Raw genomic sequence first — 21726 nt, forward strand, 5'->3', positions numbered from 1 at the left:
TATATAACTACTTAGTTTAACTCGTTTGTCTCTACATTCAGGCTCACCAGACCAACCATTTTATGGATGGGCCAGCCTGATAGCAGAGGAGTCTTGTTTCTTGTACAGACATTACAGAAATAAACCTTGAGTTATAAAAGCCTAATTCAGCCTTTTTTTTTCTTATGAAGGAAAACAATGGTAAAGATAAACAGAACTTTTAAAAGTGATTTGTTACTTTTAAAAAGGTTCACATTCTTGGTTAACATTTTTAGCAGTTACTTATTAAATTATACCTCTTTTAAAGAGCTGACATGTTTTGGAAATCTGAGAGTGTAGGAGACACAGTCCTTGCCCTCAGAAGGACCACAGTCTGACAGTAAAATCTGCATATCTAAATATACAGCAAGGTAGTTTTGATGAGAAATTAGGTTCAAGCTGGAAAAGGCTTCATGAAGATTATATTTAAGCATCTTTGGTAGATAGAATTTGGATAGCTACAAAAAAGAGGTCAAAGTATTTCCCAAAAAAGAAAGGGAAATGAGTAAATCAGGTGAAAGAGTTTGGGGATGATAATTTAACCACGTTGACATGAGTGTAGTGTTCTTGCAGAGGAATATTTTGAAAGCTAAAGCTGAAACTCAGTATGTCCACAACATTCTGTTGCATGTTAACCACTTTGAGCCTCAGCTCCTCATCTATTAAATGGCATAATAATGCCTATCTTTTCTTTTATTCCTGTGAGACTCATGACCAGTCACATCTAAATTCTATATAGTTTCTTTGGTTTTAATCCACAAAGAGGCCTTTTTGAGTAGGGAAATGAGTTTTCAGATTCCATATCATTTCTTCCTCACACTCTTCCTGCTCCAGCTTCCTTATGGAGAGAACGGTACACCAAATGGATCCTCTGTAAATCTCACCAGTATCCTTAATGCCCTTACCTTAGAAATTGTTCCTTCTGTCTCAGTCTTCTGAAGGTATTTTCTGATGGCAGTGCTGCATTAGTATCTCTTTCTGTTTGGCTACACATGTGCTTTGGATCCCATTTCTTTCCACCTTTTCAGAGATGTTATGCTAACTGAAACCTCAGGTTTCTTTTTCACTCTCCTGGTGTCACCCTTCCTATCTTTTTGGGTCTTTTCTATTAGCAGATAAATATGATCAGGTTGTCTTTATGTTATATATATTATGCATGCTATGCTGTAGTATATTATATATAATATCTAATCTAATCATCCTCCCTTGACCATATACCTTTCTCCATCAATTTCCTTGTGTCTTCTCCATCAACTTCTCTAAAGAAGTAGTTATACCCGCTTAACTTATTTCTAAAATCATATCCTATTCACACCTAAGCTCATTCCAATCTACCTTCTACCCCCATCATTCTATTCTAATACCCTTCTACCCCCATCACTCTACTTATTTGATATTTCTGTAGCATTCAATACTATTGGCCATTCTGTTCTTGAAAACACTCTTCCTTCGGCTTCTTCAATGTGTTCTCCTCATTTTCTGTGTATGTCTCTGGCTACATCTTCTCTGACTTCTTTGTTGGCTTATCTTTCTCTAATTGCTCATTAAATGTGGGTATCCACAAAGCTGACTCTTAGGCCTTTCTTTTCTTACTACTATATTCTCTTCAGTAATATTATTCTTTCTCATTGCTTCAATAACAATGCCAACTTTTAAATTTATATCTTTCACATAGACTTCTCATCTGAGGTCCAATTCTGTATCTAGCTACCAAATTGATATTTCCATTTGGATGTCTCGGTGAGGTATCTCAGACTCAACATGCTTAAGACACAACATGTTTGTAACTTCATCTCTTCCTTCATGTCTTCTTCAGCACCAAGACTTGTTTTATTTTGGACTCAATATAGTGTATGGATGAAGGACTCAAATCCTCACTCTAAAAACAAACAAACAAACCTCACTTTACTCTTTACTAACTTTGCAACCATAGGTAACCTTTAAAGACTCAATTCTGTCATCTGTAAAATGGAAAAACAATAGGTCCTTTCTTAACATAATGCAGCATCAGACAAAATGAGTAAATGGGACTTATACTTCCAGCCAAGATGTAGCAACAGGGACTGAATTTACTCTCTATCCATAAACAATTAGAAAACCTTCATAGGACTGTTGTGTGGATTAAAAGAGTATTTATAAGCACTTAAAACAGGACCCCAGCATAAAGTAAGCTCTATGTAAAATTTTGCTTTTATTATTATTAAATATAGATTTGATGGTAAAAAAAATAGTGGGATGAAGCTCTGAAGTGCTGCTTTAAGGGTAAATTATGGTATTAATTGTTTATATTATAAAAAGCAATCCTCAAATCAGTACTCTTAAGCTTCCATTTTAAGAAACTAAAGGATAAGAGTAATCCTAAAACAAAAAAGGGAATAAAGACAAGAGCAGAAACCAAAGAAATAGAAAAGTACAAAACAATAAAGAAAAACAGAAACTAAAATTTGGCTTTTTGAAAAGATCAATAATAGTGATAAAATTCTAGCCAGACTAATCAGGAAAAAAAGAGAGAGGATGCAGATTACAATAGCAGGAATGAAAGAGGACACATGTCTACAGATCCTATAGACATTAAATTCAACAATTTAGATGAAATGAGCAAATGCCTTTAAAAACACAAACTACCAAAAGCTCATTTAAGAAGAAATAGATAACCTGAGCAGCCCTATATATTTTTAAAAAAAATAATTTGCAGTTAAAATCTTCCTTCAAAAAATCTCTTGTCCTAGAATGTTCACTGAGGCATTCTATCAAACATTCAAGATGAAATAATATCAGTTCTACACAAAGTCTCTCAGAAAATAAAAAGGAGGGAATACTTCCCAACTCATTTTATGAGGTCAGCATTTACCCTTAGCATGAAAGAAAACTACAGACCAATAGCCCCCACAAAAATAGATGGAAAAACCTTTAATGAAATTTTAGCCAACTGAATCAATAGTATTTAAAAAAAAAAAAAGGGTAATACTTTTTACCAAATAAGAGTCATTACAGGAATACAAGTTTGGTTTAATGTTTGAAAATCAATCAGTGTAATTCACCATATGAACCTACTAAGAAAGAAAAACCATATGATTATCTGAATAGATTCAGAAAAATCATTTGACAAAATTTAATGCTCTTTAGTGATAAAAAACTCTCAGTAAACTAGGACTTGAAGGGAACTTTTTCTGCCTGTTAAAGGGTGTCTAGTAAAATCCTGTAATTTACATCACACTTAGTGGTGAAAGACTGAATGCTTTTCCCCTAAGGTCGGGAATGAGGGAATGATGATGCTCTTACTACTTCTATTCAGGATTGTATGGGAATTACAGTCAGTGCAGTGAGGCAAGAAAAGGAATTCAAAGCCATCCAAATTGGAAATGAAGAAATGAAACTGCTTGTGTGTGTAGAAAATCTCAAAGAATCCACAAAAAAGGCTACTAAGACTAATAAGTGAGCTTAGTACAAAGTTATTATGCAAAAGAATTAATTGTATTTCTTTGTACTAGCAATGAACAACTGAAATTTAAATAAAAATAAATTAACATAAAAACATTCACAGTAGCATCTAAATGTCAATAATACTGTGGAGAAGTTGAACAGAATTTTGCAAGACCTGTGTATTGGAAACGATAAAACATTGCTGAGGGAACTTAAAGGAGAACCAAGTAAATGGAAATGAATATCATGTTCATGGATCAGAAAACTCAAAATTGTTATAATGTCATTTCTCCCCAAATTGATGTTTATTACTTAGTACAGTTCCAGTCACTATCTCCACAGGCTTTTTTGTAGAAATTGACAAGCCTATGGTCTGTTAACTTAGAGTTAATGAGGCTTGTGGTTTCAGACAGTCTTCTCTGGAATATTACATGACTAGTTTTGTTATTGATTTTGGAAATGTTTCTCTGGGCCTTTCTTTAATTTGTCTAAATCATGTCTCTACCTTCACAATTGCTTCCAATTTGTTTCTTCTAAAGCCTACACTGTTTAAACTTTTTGTTTATTTTTAACTCCACATACCTAAAACTTCTTTTTAATTTTAATTTTATTTCTTTCATTTGGCTTAGTTCAGTAGCTCACTGGTTTTCCTCTTCCAGCTCTTGCTCCCTCTCTTGCAGTATAATCTCCAAGTAGCAGCTAGGGATATAGTCAAGGCACTCTCTTACTCTGCACTTTCCAGTGGCTTCTATCCTACTCTAAGAATTGAGCTATTATGTGGATATGATAACTTAGGTCTGCGTGTGTGTGCACAAAATAAACTCATCCACCTGCTTTAAAAAAAGAAAAAAAAAAAAGAATTCAGCTATTAGAATCCAGTTCATGAGCCTCTACATGATCTGGCCCCAGGACACAGCACAGTGCCTGGCACATGGTATGCATTTAATATATGTTGAATTAAATCTTTGCATTCTAAGTCTTATCAGAATTTTTTTTGTGTTTGTTTTTGTTGTTGTTGTTAGCATTGTCTTACAGCCACACACACAAAAATAGTAATTCTTTAGACCTAACTGGTTTCTCAGTTTATTACGGGATATGGAGAGTAGGTTGGAGCTGTCTTGCATGCACTTTAAGGCTCACTTTATTTTATTTGATTTTATTTTACTTTTTGGCCATGTTGTGCGGCATGTGGGATCCTAGTTCCCCGACCAGGGATTGAACCTCTGCCCCCTGCATTGGAAGCACCGAGTCTCAACTATTGGACCGCCAGGGAAGTCCCTTGCATGCATTTTAGAATAGGCCAGTTTTGTCTAGTAAGGATGGTTAATAAGATTTGTCAGTAAGTAATATTCAAACGGGTAGGAAAAGACTGCTTTGGCTTTAAATCAGACAAATTGTAAAAATCTGTGGTCAGAACTTAGGTTATGCTTTAGATGACCCAAACAGTTCAGAACAGCATTGTTTTGTTTCATATCCCAATATACTAAATGCTTCTCTTATAGTTTCTTATTTTTAAAATAACTTTACCGTATATATATATTTTTAATCTTATATTTTCTACTGTGATTCTTTTCTTTCAACCATTACAACCTCAGCTTATGCATTACACCCGGATGTTGCTATTGGGGATCAGGGGCTCTGTTTTAATGACAGCAAGGTGCTGCTCTGTGTTCGTTAGTTTTTTCTGTAGGAGTGATATGTGATAACCAGCTTACTAACCTGTCAATTTGTTGTTGCTTCCACGAACACTCACTGAGATTGTGAATTATTTTTGAATGAAAGTTAATCAGTTACAAAAATTAAGGTTTCAACACTATAATAAACACATAAAAAGGACTAGTTTAAACTTTTAAACTGGAAGTGACCTTAAAAACAGTTATAATTATTTGCTTTTTGTTTTTCTTTTTTAAACTATTGGTTGTTTCTTAAGTATAACAGATGCTAACCAGGCTCTGTGGTAATTTTTTCTTTCTAACTGTGTTTTTTAATGAAGCAGCTCTTTTAACATGATCTAGCAATCTGTGAATAGAGTGATGACTTGAATTTTAAGATTAAGCAAATTCATTTTGTTAACATCACATTTTGTTCCATTTTGCAGCTTCTTGGTGAATTTTTGGATGAAGCCATTAAATTAATTGCTTGCCACCATGAGCAGAAGCAAGCGTGACAGCAATTTTTATAGTGTAGAGATTGGAGATTCTACATTCACAGTCCTGAAACGGTATCAGAATTTAAAACCTATAGGTTCAGGAGCCCAAGGAATAGTATGGTAAGTTTTTACTTCCAAAAATTAGGCAAAGAATCATTAAGTGCTCTGTTTTCTTCTCTCATAAATTCTTTGGTAAATATTCCTTGGTAAATATTTAGCTTGCCTCAAAAAATTAAAACTATGAAATTTAAATTAAAGCTATAACACGGTTGTTTTGTTCTGAGATTAATGGCTTTTTTATTATTCATAAAACATAATTTTATAAATCAGCTCTGTCATCTTTAAGTGTAAATTATGATTAAATACTTGGTCATAAGCCATGTAAAGACAGATATGTGTATCAGGAAAGAATAAGTGGCATGCTTGGTAATTCCATGTATACATTTATTCCCATAGCTAACTGTTTAATAAGAAGCTTCACTTAATCATCACTTTTACACTGTAATGAAATTCTTGAATATCATAAATCTTGCTTTACACTGGGGAATAAAGTCAGCTAATATGTCACTGTATGTGTTTCAGAACTCCTATATATCTTTAAAATTGATCTACAGGCTAATTTTTACAAAAGGCCTAGGCTCTATAGATCAGCATAATTCCTTATAAACTGAAAATCAAAACACTCTTTGGGATAGTTCTGTTAATAATTTTAGGTTACTAAGTTAGCATAATAAGCTAGTGTTGTAGGGAATTCTAAGCCTCACTCAAGCATAATTATATCTTTATTACCTCTTCTTGAACCAGATTTGTTTTGGAATCTATTAAAAAATCCTAAGTGTTTACAACCCTGCAGTTCTCCCAGGTTCTAGAAAAACTTTTGCATACAGCTCTTGCATATGTACAGAAAGAGACATATGTAGGGCTGTTCTTTGCAGTACCATTTAAAATAGCAAAAATTGGTAATAGCATCAAATCTATCAGGAGAATAAAAAATAATCACACAGTGAAATACTCTACAACATTTAAAATGAACTGGAGCTTATATGTGTCAACAAGGATAATCAGAAATGTAACGCTGAGTTTAAAAGCAAGATGTAGAATATACATACATTATTATACTGTATATATATATGTACTTTAAAGTATGCAAAACAATACCATATATTTATGTATGCAGAAGTATAAAAACATTCATAAATACCAAACTCAGGATAGTACTTACCTCTGAGAATAGAGAGAAGGAAGGGGGCTTTACCTATAATAATATATTTCTTTTAAAAAAGTTCAGAGGAATAATGGTAAAATATTAGAATCAAACAAATTTGTGTAATGGGGACTATAGCATTTATTCTCTTTTCTGTATTCTTAAGGTAATTTATACTATCACAAACTACAGAAGCTGGGTCATTTTATAAAAGCATTATTGGCTGATTGGTTGTCATTTTAACTGATGACATTTAACCACCCACAAATTAAATTTAAAGAAAATGATGTGGGAATATCAATATGCTAAGAATTCTGAAAGTGAACTCTTGGTTCAGATTCTAACTCTCTGATTTATTAACTTTGTGACTCACATGGCAAATTAACTCTTCTAAAGCCTGTTTTCCCACCTAGTATACAGGGTTGTTGTGAGGAATATATTATTTATAAAATACTTAATAGTATTTAAAAAATATATTATGTTCCTGTATCTTCACTTATCCTCAGACAAGTGCTTTTTGAAATTTGTGTACCAGAATTTTCTTTTTTAATTGCTTTGGAAGGTAATCAGCCCCTGTCCTAAGGAATAAATGCCTTCAAATTTTTGCTTCACAAAACATTACTATGAAATACACAAATAAAAAAAAATTTTTTTTAAACTCACTGTTGTACTACTGTCAGAATCAACTGAAGAACTTAATTTTTTTTTTAAAGGCATTATTTTGGGCCCCAGTTATAGATGGTAAGATTCATTGGGTCTGGATTGGGGCCTCTGAGTCCCCAGGTGTTTCTAATTTGTGCACATTTAAGAATCAATAATTATGGGCTTCCCTGGTGGCACAGTGGTTAAGAATCTGCCTGCCAATGCAGGAGACATGGGTTCAAGCCCTGGTCTGGGAAGATCCCACATGCCACAGAGCAACTAAGTCCGTGAGCCACAACTACTGAGCCTGCACTCTAGAGCCTTTGAGCCACAGCTACTGAAGCCCGTGCGCCTAGAGCCTGTGCTCCGCAGCAAGAGAAGCCACCGCAGTGAGAAGCCCGCGCATCACAATGAATGAACATGCCATGCAGCCCAAAATTAATTAATTTAAAAAAAAGGATCAATAATTAGAAATCTAATTTCCTTGGATACAAAATAGTTCAAATTTAGAGTTTGATATAGCAGATAAAAAACTAATAGGAATGAATTTAATGGTTAAAAATAAAATACTTTATCTGAAACAGTCAAAACTTTTAATCATTTTATGTGACCCCTAATGTTTTTTGTTTTGCCTTTTTTTTTAATTTGGGAGGAACATATCTGTAAATAACAGCATTTTCTAAGTAAAGATTGTAATATGTATGTTTTGGTGTGTATGTATATATATGTATATAGGCAATAGTTAATGGTATATTATAGAATGTATAGATGTGTCCTTTTATGTAGTACCAATTTCTTAATACATAATTTCTTCACTATATTTGATATAGTAAGATTGCCACAGAACAAACTCAGGTTTCCAGTTAGGTGAGAGAATAATTTTAATCAGTAGTGTGCTGACTTTCCAAATATTATATAAACAGAACTCATCTTTTATTGTATGTTAGGTGGTCCAGTATGAAAAGCACGACCTCATGTCTTAGTCTTCTCGTCTCAGCTTTGCTTTTAACTTTCTGGCTGACCTTGGACAAATTACTTAACCTCTCTGGCCCTATATCAGGCAGTGATTAATCCAAATGATTTTTAAAAGCCTCTTTTAATCATAATATTCTATAATTTTAAGACACTTTACCTTACTTGTGCTATACTTTCTTTGACCTGTCATTTGCAAAATGTGCCATTTGGTCAGAGTCATGGTAGAGGAAGATGTGAAGAGTTAATGAGTAGTGTTATATTTCCCAGAATTATAGATGTTTCGTTAATAGCTATGAAGCAGCTTCTGATGTCCTGAAATCTGGCATTTATATTTATAAATACCTTGATTTTTAATTTCTCCTCCAAAACAAATTTTAAGTGTTTACTTTTTATAAAATAATCTTTTGTATAGATGCCTCTATATGCACTTTCCTCTTCTGTATTCATTTTGTTGTGTTTAAAGAGGAAGTGATGTACTTATGTAGAATTCTTCAGCAAATGTTTTGAGTAGAATTTATGACCACATGTATTCTTTATCCTGTCTTTCCTTGGTGTAGATTTGGGGTGAGGGATTCATTTGGGCTCTAAGCTATCTATTGGACCTGAATACTCATGAAACATTTGTGCATTGAGTGCCCATTGTATGCTAGGTGGATCTTGGATGACACCCAGTGAACAAGCAGTCTCTTTCTTCACAGTCCATTTTCACTTTTAATCCATCAGCATTTTAAGAAATAGTTAACAATGCTGTACACTGTTGGAATATGCTCTAATAGGTATAGAAGAGACATATTGAGCATCAAGGGCTGGAAATTGGTTCAAGTACATTTATCTTTGGAGAAAGTGAGGAATCTACATGAATGTTTCATAAATTCAGTTTTGCAGATTTTTAAGTTTTTTGTTGTTTTTGAATTTCTTATTACAGTGCAGCTTATGATGCCATTCTTGAAAGAAATGTTGCAATCAAGAAGCTAAGCCGGCCATTTCAGAATCAAACTCATGCTAAGCGTGCTTACAGAGAGCTAGTTCTTATGAAATGTGTAAATCACAAAAATGTAAGTGAACATTTTAGAAAATTTCTTAAGTATAAATGAAATCAAGATTTGTTCGTGAATACATGAATATAAAAATCTTTTAAAATAGTAGGTGCTTTAAATTGTTCTTTTGGATTGAAGCATTGCTTAAAGGGATATATAAATTTTTCTCAACTTTATTCAATTATATTAGAAGAAAAATAGCTTATGAAATTTAGATTGTATAATTTTCTGGCATTTAATTTGCAAAAGGAATTTTAAAGAGGTAGATGTTTTAGAACTTTATTTAGGCTTCATCTCATCTTCTGCTTTTTGTTTTCTATTAAGCTGACATTTCGGAAAACTGGAGCCTGAGCACAGAGATGAAATTGTTCCCATTATTCTTTGACATTGGTACTTTATTTAATAATATTGGATAAAGCAGTTTACCAGAAACTTTAAAAAATATTTAAATGGAATTAGTAAAACATTCCTAATTCTATTTTCTAATGATTATAAAGACTTAAACATACGACTTTCACTCCTTTACACTTTTAAAAACTTACATTAAGCATACTGATACTTTTATGATTATTTTAATGGAATGATTTCTCCAAAATGAGAGGAAATAAACTAGGAGTAAATTGTACAAGGGTCAGTTTTATGAAGTACTAAACCCAAAGCATCTGACTGGAGATGTGTTGTGGTGTTTGTCCAAAGGAGTTTATAAAGAGCTCAATACTTTCTGATTGCACAAAACACAATTTACCACATTTTGAGAGCTAGCTATGTGCAAGCCTCTGTGTATTGGAGTTAGTAGATTAGCCCCAAGGGAAAAAGTTTATGGAAATTGAGGATTAGACTCCTTTTTGAGGGAGCTTACAGTGTTATTTTGAAGACAAAATAAATACATAAAGAGTTAAATATCAGATGTGATAAAGCAGTAAATTTTAATTGTCAAATTATGGCAGATGGAACGCAGCCCTACCCATCAGCAGACAAGCGGATTAAAGTTTTACTGAGCTCTGCCCACCAGAGCAACACCCAGCTCTACCCACCACCAGTCCCTCCAATCAGGAAACTTGCACAAGCCTCTTAGTTAGCCTCATCCACCAGAGGACAGACAGCAGAAGCAAGAAGAACTACAATTCTGCAGCCTGTGGAAGGAGAACCACATTCACAGAAAGACAGACAAAATGAAAAGGCAGAGGACTTTTTACCAGATGAAGGAAGAAGATACAACCCCAGAAAACCAACTAAATGAAGTGGAGGATAGGCAACCTTCCAGAAAAAGAATTCAGAATAGTGACAGTGAAGGTGATCCAGGACCTCAGAAAAAGAATGGAGGCAAAGATTGAGAAGATGCAAGAAATGTTTAACAAACACCTAGAAGAATTAAAGAACAAAGAAACAGAGATGAACAATACAATAACTGAAATGAAAAATACACTAGAAGAAATCAATAGCAGAATAACTGAGGCAGAAGAACGGATAAGTGACCTGGAAGACAGAATGGTGGATTCGCTATCGTGGAACAGAATAAAGAAAAAAGAATGAAAAGAAAGGAAGACAGCCTAAGAGACCTCTGGGACAATATTAAACGCAACAACATTCTCATTATAAGGGTCCCAGAACGAGAAGAGAGAGAGAAAGGACCCGAGGAAATATTTGAAGAGATTATAGTTGAAAACTTCCCTAACACGGTAAAGGAAATAGCCACCCAAATCCAGGAAGCACAGAGAGTCCCAGGCAGGATAAACCCAAGGAGAAACATGCCGAGACACGTAGTAATCAAATTGACGAAAATTAAAGAGAAAGAAAAATTATTGAAAGCAACAAGGCAAAAACGACATATAACATACAAGGGAACTCCCATAAGGTTAACAGCTGATTTCTCAGCAGAAACTCTACAAGCCAGAAGGGAGTGGCATGATATATTTAAAGTGATGAAAGGGAAGAACCTACAACCAAGATTACTCTTCCCGGCAAGGATCTCTTTCAGATTCAATGGAGAAATCAAAAGCTTTACAGACAAGCAAAAGCTAAGAGAATTCAGCATCACCAAACCAGCTCTACAACAAATGCTAAAGGAACTTCTCTAAGTGGGAAACACAGAGAAGAAAAGGACCTACAAAAGCAAACCCATAACAATTAAGAAAATAGTAATAGGAACATACATATCGATAATTACCTAGGAACATACATATCGATAATTACCTTAAACATGAATGGATTAAATGCTCCAACCAAAAGACACAGGCTCGCTGAATGGATACAAAAACAAGACCCGTATATATGCCATCTACAAGAGACCCACTTCAGACCTAGGGACACATACAGACTGAAAGTGAAGGGATGGAAAAAGATATTCCATGCAAATAGAAATCGAAAGAAAGCTGGAGTAGCAATACTCATATCAGATAAAATAGACTTTAAAATAAAGAATGTTACAAGAGACAAGGAAGGACACTACACAATGATCAAGGGATCAATCCAAGAAGAAGATATAACAATTATAAATATATATGCACCCAACATAGGAGCACCTCAATACATTAGGCAATTGCTAACAGCTATAAAAGAGGAAATCGACAGTAGCACCATAATAGTGGGGTACTTTAACACCTCACTTACACCAATGGACAGATCATCCAGACAGAAAATTAATAAGGAAACACAAACTTTAAATGACACAAAAGACCAGATAGATTTAATTAATATTTTTAGGATATTCCATCCAATAACAGCAGATTACACTTTCTTCGTAAGTGCCCACGGAACATTCTCCAGGATAGATCACATACTGGGTCACAAATCAAGCCTCAGTAAATTTAAGAAAATTGAAATCATATCAAGCGTCTTTTCTGACCACAACGCTATGAGATTAGAAATCAGTTACAGGGAAAAAAACGTAAAGAACACAGACACATGGAGGCTAAACAATACGTTACTAAATAACCAAGAGATCACTGAAGAAATCAAAGAGGAAATCAAAAAATACCTAAAGACAAATGACAACAAAAACACGACGATCCAAAACCTATGGGATGCAGCAAAAGCAGTTCTAAGAAGGAAGTTTATAGCAATACAAGCCTACCTCAAGAAACAAGAAAAATCCCATATAAACAATCTAACCTTACACCTAAAGGAACTAGATAAAGAAGAACAAACAAAACCCAAAGTTAGTAGAAGGAAAGAAATCATAAAGATCAGAGCAGAAATAAATGAAATAGAAACAAAGAAAACAATAGCAAAGATCAATAAAACTAAAAGCTAGTTCCTTGAGAAGATAAACAAAATTGATAAACCATGAGCCAAACTCATCAAGAAAAAGAGGGAGAGGACTCAAATCAATAAAATTAGAAATGAAAAAGGAGAAGTTACAGTAGACATCACAGAAATACAAAGCATCCTAAGAGACTACTACAAGCAACTCTATGCCAATAAAATGGACAACCTGGAAGAAATGGACAAATTCTTACAAAGGTACAATCTCCCAAGACTGAATCAGGAAGAAATAGAAAATATGAACAGACCAGTCACAAGTAATGAAATTGAAACTGTGATTAAAAATCTTCCAACAAACAAAAGTCCAGGACCAGATGGCTTCACAGGAGAATTCTATCAAACATTTAGAGAAGAGCTAACACCCATCCTTCTCAAACTCTTCCAAACAATTGCAGAGGAAGGAACACTCCCAAACTCATTCTATGAGGCCACCATCACCCTGATACCCAAACCAGACAAAGATACTACAAAAAAAGAAAATTACAGACCAATATCACTGATGAATATAGATGCAAATATCCTCAACAAAATACTAGCAAACAGACGACAACAACACATTAAAAGGATCATACACCATGATCAAGTGGGATTTAGGGATGCAAGGATTCTTCAATATATGCAAATCAATCAGCGTGATACACCATATTAACAAATTGAAGAATAAAAACCATATGATCATCTCAATAGATGCAGAAAAAGCTTTTGACAAAATTCAACACCCATTTATGGTAAAAACTCTCCAAAACGTGGGCATAGAGGGAACCTTCCTCACCATAATAAAGGCCATGTATTACAAACCCACAGCAAACATCATTCTCAATGATGAAAAACAAAGTATTTCCTCTAAGATCAGGAACAAGACAAGGATGTCCACTCTCACCTCTGTTATTCACCATGGTTTTGGAAGTCCTAGCCACGGCAATCAGAGAAGAAAAAGAAATAAAAGGAATACAAATTGGAACAGAAGAAGTAAAACTGTCACTGTTTGCAGATGACTACACATAGAGAATCCTAAAGATGCCACCAGAAAACTATTAGAGCTAATCAATGAATCTGGTAGAGTAGCAGGATACAAAATTAATGCACAGAAATCTCTTGCATTCCTATACACTAATGATATAAAATCTGAAAGAGAAATTAAGGAAACACTCCCATTTACCATTGCAACAAAAAGAATAAAATACCTAGGAATAAACCTACCTAAGGAGACAAAAAACCTGTGTGCAGAAAACTGTAAGACACTGATGAAAGAAATTAAAGATGATACAAAGAGGGGCTTCCCTGGTGGTGCATGGGTTGAGAGTCCGCCTGCCGATGCAGGGGACACGGTTTCGTGCCCTGGTCTGGGAGGATCCCACATGCCGTGAAGCGGCTGGGCCCATGAGCCATGGCCGCTGGGCCTGCGCGTCCGGACCCTGTGCTCCGTGACTGGAGAGGCCACAACAGTGAGAGGCCCGCGTACCGCCAAAAAAAAAAAAAAAGATGATACAAACAGATGGAGAGATATACCATGTTCTTGGATTGGAAGAATCAATATTGTGAAAATGACTATACTACCCAAAGCAATCTACAGATTCAGTGCAATCCCTATCAAATTACCGATGGCATTTTTTACCGAACTAGAACAAAAAATCTTAAAATTTGTATGGAGACACAAAAGACTCTGAACAGCCAAAGCAGTCTTGAGGGGAAAAAAAACAAAGCTGGAGGAATCAGACCCCCTGACTTCAGACTATACTACAAAGCTACAGTAATCAAGACAATGTGGTACTGGCACAAAAACAGAAATATAGGTCAATGGAACAGGATAGAAAGCCCAGAGATAAACCCACACGCCTATGGTCAACTAATCTATGACAAAGGAGGCAAGGATATACAATGGGGAAAAGACAGTCTCTTCAATAAGTGGTTCTGGGAAAACTGGACAGCTACATGTAAAAGAATGAAATTAGAACGCTCCCTAACACCATACACAAAAATAAACTCAAAGTGGATTAGAGACCTAAATGTAAGACTGGACACTATAAAACTCTTAGAGGAAAACATAGGAAGAACACTTTTTGACATAAATCACAGCAAGATCATTTTTGATCCACCTCCTAGAATAATGGAAATAAAAACAAAAATAAGCAAATGGGACCTAATGAAACTTAAAAACTTCTGCAAAGCAAAGGAGACTACAAACAAGACGAAAAGACAGCCCTCAGAATGGGAGAAAATATTTGCAAACAAATTAACAAAGTATAAACAGCTCATGCAGCTCAATATTAAAAAAACAAACAACCCAATCAAAAAATGGGCTGAAGACCTAAATAGAGATTTCTCCAAAGAAGACATACAGATGGCCAAGAAGCACATGAAAATCTGCTCAACATCACTAACTATTAGAGAAATGCAAATCAAAACTACAATGAGGTATATCACCTCACATCAGAAAATCTACAAACAACAAATGCTGGAGAGGGTGTGGAGAAAAGGGAACCCTCTTGCACTGTTGGTGGGAATGTAAATTTATACAGCCACTATGGAGAACAGTATGGAGGTTCCTTAAAAAACTAAAAGTAGAATTACCATATGACCCAGTAATCTCACTACTGGGCATATAGCCAGAGAAAACCATAATTCAAAAAGTCACATGCACCCCAAAGTTCATTGCAGCACTATTTACAATAGCCAGGTCATGGAAGCAACCTAAATGTCCGTCGACAGACGAATGGATAAAGAAGATATGGTACATATATACAATGGAATATTTCTCAGCCATAAAAGGGAATGCAATTGGGTCATTTGTAGAGACGTGGTTGGCTCTAGAGACTGTCATACAGAGTGAAGTAAGTCAGAAAGAGAAAACCAAATATCGTATATTAACACATATATGTGGAACCTAGAAAAATGGTACAGATGAACCGGTTTGCATGGCAGAAGTAGAGACACAGATGTAGAGAACAAACGTATGGACACCAAGGGGGGAAAGTGGCGGGGTGGGTGTGATGAATTGGGAGATTGGGATTGACATGTATACACTAATATGTATAAAATGGATAACTAATAAGAACCTGCTGTATAAAAAAATTAAATAAAATTCAAAAAGAATTATGGCAGATGGAAAATAAGTGTTGAGATTTAAGGAGAAAGAAGATTGTTGTGAGCTTGAATGAAACGGGACAGCTTTGGGGAAGGGTGGACCTAGACTATTTCTTAAAGATGGGGTAAAAATTGGGTTATTGAAGGAAGGGAGCCTCCGAGAGGAGGAATAGTATTTAAAAAGAGGCATAGAGACAATCACCGAACTCATGTTAAGTTGTCTTATCATAATATTTCTGTCGGTGATTGCATTTAAAATATCAATGTGTGTGTGTATATAGAGAAAGAAATCTGTTTGAAAAGTAAAATTTATATATATGTAATCAGAGATACATATGTTATATATACATATGTGAGATGTATGACTTATTTTTCCTTATCCACAGAATTCAGCTACCATGTATATGTAAATAAACTTATTTTATTAACCAGAAAAAAAAAAAGGCCTAGAGATAAAGATTACAGTCAGTCAGTGATCGGGAAGAAGTTGCGTCAGCCATTCTTGTTCTAGATGGGAGCCAAGTATGTTGCTTGTCAAGATTTTGCTGGTGGCCTCCTGCCCTGTAATAGAACTGCTCGTACCCCTTGGAGCCTGTTTCGTGGCAATGTCGTGGTGGCATTACCTTGGTTTTGCATTGGGGAGAGGTGGCCAGTGACACCTACCTCCTGAGCCTGGGTGACTGCAAAGAAAGGTGGTTCTGTCAACTAAATGGAGGGCATGGAAAGCTTGTTTCACATGAGTAACCCTTTAGTGGAGGTGGCACAGATTCATCCAGGTAATACCCTTGGCACCTAGAAGAGTGCTTGCACGGAATAGGTGCTCGAAACATAACTTTTTCAGTGAATTGTTCAGTGAATGAATGTGAATAAAGATAGGGAAAAGAGGAATGGTAATGGAATTTTTCCACTCCCTGATGGATGGATGCTTTTGTAATGTCTTGCCTTTTTGTGCAAATCATCTCTTCATTGGTCTAAACATCTCTGGTTTTTCCCATTCCCTTCTTCTTTTTTTTTAATTGAGGTAAAATACAATAACAATAAAACTTACTATCTTAACCATTTTTAAATGCACAATTCAGTAGTACTAAGTACATTCGTATTGTGCATTTTCCACTCTTCATAGATGGTTTTGAGTTTGCTTTTCAACTTGGTCACTTATCTCTGAATGCACTTGGATATGTCACCTGGTACACAGTAGCGCATGTCTGATTGAATCTTCTGAGAGGAGCTGAGGCATGTCATCTCTTAACTGTGGACATTGTAATCCTGTTTGGAAGTCTGGTCACCATTTGACTCACATTATCTAATAAGCAAGTTATTCTTTGTCATAGACCAGCTAACAGGTCTTTCCCATTCTTTAGTGTCGTGCTTTCTGTATCTTCCTATTCAGTTTCATATGTGAAATCTGGCTCCTCTTACTAGACTGTTGGGGATTGCTTTCTTCTTTGTTTGTATTTTTCACTTGTTGGCTTCACTTACCAGTTTTGCTCAGGATGCCTTCATAATAGTTGGATTAGTTCATTAGCAACCTGCAAAAATTACATCTCTAACTATAAAAATTGCCCATATCTCCCAATTCTTCAACCTATTCACAAGGATATTGTTATTAGTGACATTTTCAAAAATGCCTTTTTGAAATCTTCACATATCTGGTTGCATTTCTCTGATCTGCTGCTGTTCTTTGTTGTTACTATTGCTGTTGTTGTTTTTATTCACAGAAGTATAAAGTTTCCCAGTGAATTTTTACGTGTTCCTAGTAATTTTTACTTCTTTTAAAGTAGTCATATACCATCCACTTAATCAGTCCTTGACTTTTGTTTGTCCAGTATATGACTGATGTAATTTTCTTTATTTCTCTTTTTGAGAAGCAAGACAACTGTCCCTTTTAATCTTTTTTTATATAACAGCTTTCTTATGATACAATTCACATACCATACAACTAATCCATTTAATTCAGTGGTTTTTAGTATATTCACTGATATATGTGACTGTCACCACAGTCAGTTCTAGAACATCTTCATCACCTCAAAAAGAGACGCCATTCCTTTAGCTCTCATTCCCCCATCTCCCATATTCCTTAGTTCTAAGCAACTGCTAATCTCCTTTCTGTCTCTGTATGCCTTTCATCTTTAACACCTGTCTTCTACTGTGGGATTTCCCAGATGTTAATGAGAATGGTTTTACTAATTCTCCAAGTCTCCAAGTGTACAGTTCATCTGGTTAGGAGACATGAATTCATTTAGAACAACTAGATACTTATTCCTCTGTCTTAAACAAATTTGTTTTACCCTCTCTGATCTGAAAAGTACTTTTCTGAATTTATTCACTGAACATATATTTGAATGCCTTCTATAAGCAAAGCTTTATGCTTAAATGAGTAACATGGATTCTGCTCTCATGAAGTTTATGTCTAGAAAAACATTCCCATTCCTAATTGTCAACAGACATTTCAAAAATATGTGTGAGGTGTTTTCCTGAACGCTGGAATTGTAAAGGGGAATAAGAGGCTGTTGTGAAAGGGAGACTATACTACGGTGTGTTAAATGCCATAATAACATATAAGATATCGTGGGGACAAAGTAGAATATTCAGGTCTGTCAAGGACTAGGGGTTGTCAGACCCTACAAAAGAGGCCTATCTTGCAGGTTTGTTCAGTAGTTTTGTAGTTAAATGACCAACATAGGGAATAGTATGTTTAAAGGCCTTGACAGTTTTTTGAAAACAATATTCTTGCTCAAGTGTCAAGTTTAATAGAGGGCTTAGCAAGAGAAGAAGTGGGTTGATATTCTGTTATGGAGGGCTTTGAATGTACTACAAGGGAGTTTTGGCTTTTTTTTTGGTGGCATTAGGTTTTTGAGAAGGTGAGTAATATGATCAGGTCTTTTCATTACCATATATTATAAGCAGTAAAATGGTAGCTGGGTTTGCAGAAAACCGTTGTTAGGGAACCAAGTGTTAGAAGTTATTATAGCATGAACAGTCTAGGTGAGATGTTAGAATCCTCAGCATAAATAGTGGCACAGGAAATGAAAAGAAGAGGTTGAAATTCAGACTAACAAAGAATGGATGGCATTCTTTTAAGTATTTATTATGGTACAAATATTGAAAAAAGTCAAAAATCACTCTCAGCTTTCTATTGTAAAAGAAAAGACACTCTGGAAAAGTAAAGGGTTTGGGTTGGAAGGATAATGAGTTCAATTTTATATTATTTTGTGGGACCTCATGTGAGGTAGCTGTGAAAATCTGAGACTCATAAACTAAGCAAGGACTTTTAATGAGTATTTAGAAAAACACCATAGAGATGTTTGGAGAAAAAGACATACATAGTATCACCCAAGAAAAGGGTACAGATAAAGGAGGAGGATTAAAACAAAATAGTGGGAAAGAGAGCATGTCTATGGATAAACTAGTGGAATAGACTGGAAATGAGGAAAACTGGGGAAGTGCAGTATTATGAAAAACCAGGGGGCAAAAGGGCTGAGCTTATATAGAAATATTGAGTTGGGTAAGAGCTGGCAGAAGGTATTTAAGATTTGCTTACAAATTATGTAGAGGGTTGTATAATGTAGGTTCTTGATAATTGAATGTTCATAAATGGAATGGATTTTGTGGAGCTCTTCTGTTGATATTGTGTGTGTGTGAAGGCTGTTTTTTTAGAGCAGTTTTTGGTGCACAGCAAGATTGAGAGAAAGGTACAGAGATTTCCCATATACCCCCTGCCCCCGCACATGCACAGCTTTCTGCATTATTAACATCCCCCACCAGAGTGGTGCATTTGTTATAATCAGTGAACCTACATTGACACCTCCTTATCACCCAAAGTCCATAGTTTACATTAGGGTTCACTTTTGGTGTTGTACATTCTATGGGTTTGGATAAATGTACAATGACATATATCTACCATTATAGTATCATTCAGGGTATTGTCACTGCCCTTAAGATTCTCTGTGGTCTGCTTCCCTCCCTGCCCCCAACCCCTGGCCATAAAGTTTTAATATATAAAATAAAAGGGATTACTTAAGCTTAGAACATAAGACTTGAAAAATTTTACACTGAAGGTGGCTTTTTTTTAATCCATGTATTTGCAGTTCCCAAATGAAAATATTATTAAGGAATTTCTAATTTCCCTATTTCTCTGCTTTTGCCACAGATAATTGGCCTTTTGAATGTTTTTACACCACAGAAATCCCTAGAAGAATTTCAAGATGTGTAAGTGTGATAATTAAAATTTTGTTAATACATTGTTCTTCGATTGTTACTGTATACTTCAGCTGTCATATTTTTTCACCCGTGAAGTTACATTGTCATGGAGCTCATGGATGCAAATCTTTGTCAAGTGATTCAGATGGAACTAGATCATGAAAGAATGTCCTACCTTCTCTATCAGATGCTGTGTGGAATCAAACACCTTCACTCTGCTGGAATTATTCATCGGGTTAGTAGAAAAAACTATCATATTCTTTTGCTAATCATAGAGGTATAATTCATGTAACATAAAATTTACCATCTTAAAGTGTACAATTCAATGATATTTAGTGCGTTCACAACATTGTGCAACCACTCCCGATACCAGATTTCAAAATATATTCATTGCCCCAAAAGAAAACTGCCTACCCATTAGGCAGTAGCTCCTCATTCCCCTCTCACCCCAACCCCTGGCATATACCAGTCTGCTTTCTGTGTCCATGGATATACCTCTTCTGGATGTTTCATATAGGTGGAATCATACAATATATGACCTTTTGTGTCTGGTTTCTTTAACTTAGCATAGTGTTTTCAAGTTCACCCATATTGAAGCATATATCAGTAGTTCATTCCTTTTTATGACTGATTAATATTCTGTTGTATGTATTTACCACATTCTGTTTATCCATTCATCCATTCATGGGCATTTGGGTTATTTCCACCTTTTAGCTTTTGTGGATAGTGCTGTTATGAACATTAAGGTACAGGTATTTGTTTGAGTTCCTGTTTTCAGTTCTTTTGGGTATCTACCTTGGAGTTGAATTGCGGGGTCATATTTAACTTTCTGAGGAACGAACAAACTGTTTTCCACAGTGGGTACACCATTTTACATTCCCAGCAACAGTGCATGAAAGTTCCATCTTCCCCAAATCTTTGCTAATACTTAATGACTTTTTCATTCTAGCCATTAACTAGTGAGTATGAAGTGGCATCTCATTGTGGTTTTGACTTGCATTTCTCTAATGACATTGAGCATCTCTTCATGTTTGTTGGACGTTTATATATCTTCTTGGGAGAAATGTCTATTCAAGCTCTGCCCATTTTTTAATTGAGTTGTTTGTCTTTGTTGTTGAGTTATTAGAGTTCTTTATATATTCTGAATACTAGACCCTTATCAGATAAGTAATTTGTAAATATTTTCTCTGAATTTGTATGTTGTTTTTTTCACTTCCTTGATCTCCTTTGATATGTAGATGTTTTTACTTTTCATGAAAATCAGTTTATTTTTTCTTTGGTTGCTTGTCCTTTTAGTGTCATATGTAAGACTCTATTGTGAAATCTGAGGTCATTAAGATTCACCCTTAGTTTTCCATCAAGAGTTTTATAGTTTTGGCTCTTACATTTAGGTCTTTGACCCATTTTGAGTTAATTTTTGTATATGGTATGAGATAAGGTGCCAACTTCATTCTTTCACTTGTGGAAATCCAGTTATCCCAGCATCATTTATTAAAGAGACTATTGTTTTCTAATTGAATGGTCTTGGCACCCTTATTGAAATTCAGTTGGCCGTAGACATATGGTTTTATTTTTGGACTCCTAGTTCTCTATTCCATTGGTCTTTGTGTCTGTGCTTATATCAGTACCACATTATTTTGATCACTGTAGCTTTGTAGTAAATTTTGAAATGGGAAAGTGTGAGTCTACCAACTTTATTCTTTCTCAATATCATTTTGACTATTCAGGGC

At 35.1% G+C, this 21726-nt stretch overlaps 1 protein-coding gene across 10 annotated transcripts in view; it reads left to right on the forward strand.

Moving 5' to 3' along the window:
• The window catches only part of MAPK8 (mitogen-activated protein kinase 8), a 123892-nt gene that overhangs the window by 60380 nt on the left and 41786 nt on the right, over nucleotides 1–21726 (forward strand). For all 10 annotated transcript variants that reach the window (XR_003790555.1, XR_003790553.1, XR_003790558.1 and 7 more), the window contains exons 2-5: nucleotides 5540–5710; nucleotides 9337–9466; nucleotides 19947–20005; nucleotides 20093–20231. Coding sequence is in view for 2 of the 10 variants with exons in the window: in XM_029201103.1 (XP_029056936.1) it covers nucleotides 5589–5710; nucleotides 9337–9466; nucleotides 19947–20005; nucleotides 20093–20231 (450 nt within the window). In the remaining 8 variants the exon portion in view is untranslated. The remainder of the gene's footprint in view (nucleotides 1–5539; nucleotides 5711–9336; nucleotides 9467–19946; nucleotides 20006–20092; nucleotides 20232–21726) is intronic.

This window comes from Monodon monoceros, unplaced genomic scaffold (assembly GCF_005190385.1).
Source record: "Monodon monoceros isolate NGI ecotype Baffin Bay Population unplaced genomic scaffold, NGI_Narwhal_1 Super_Scaffold_4, whole genome shotgun sequence".
Taxonomy (NCBI): domain Eukaryota; kingdom Metazoa; phylum Chordata; class Mammalia; order Artiodactyla; family Monodontidae; genus Monodon; species Monodon monoceros.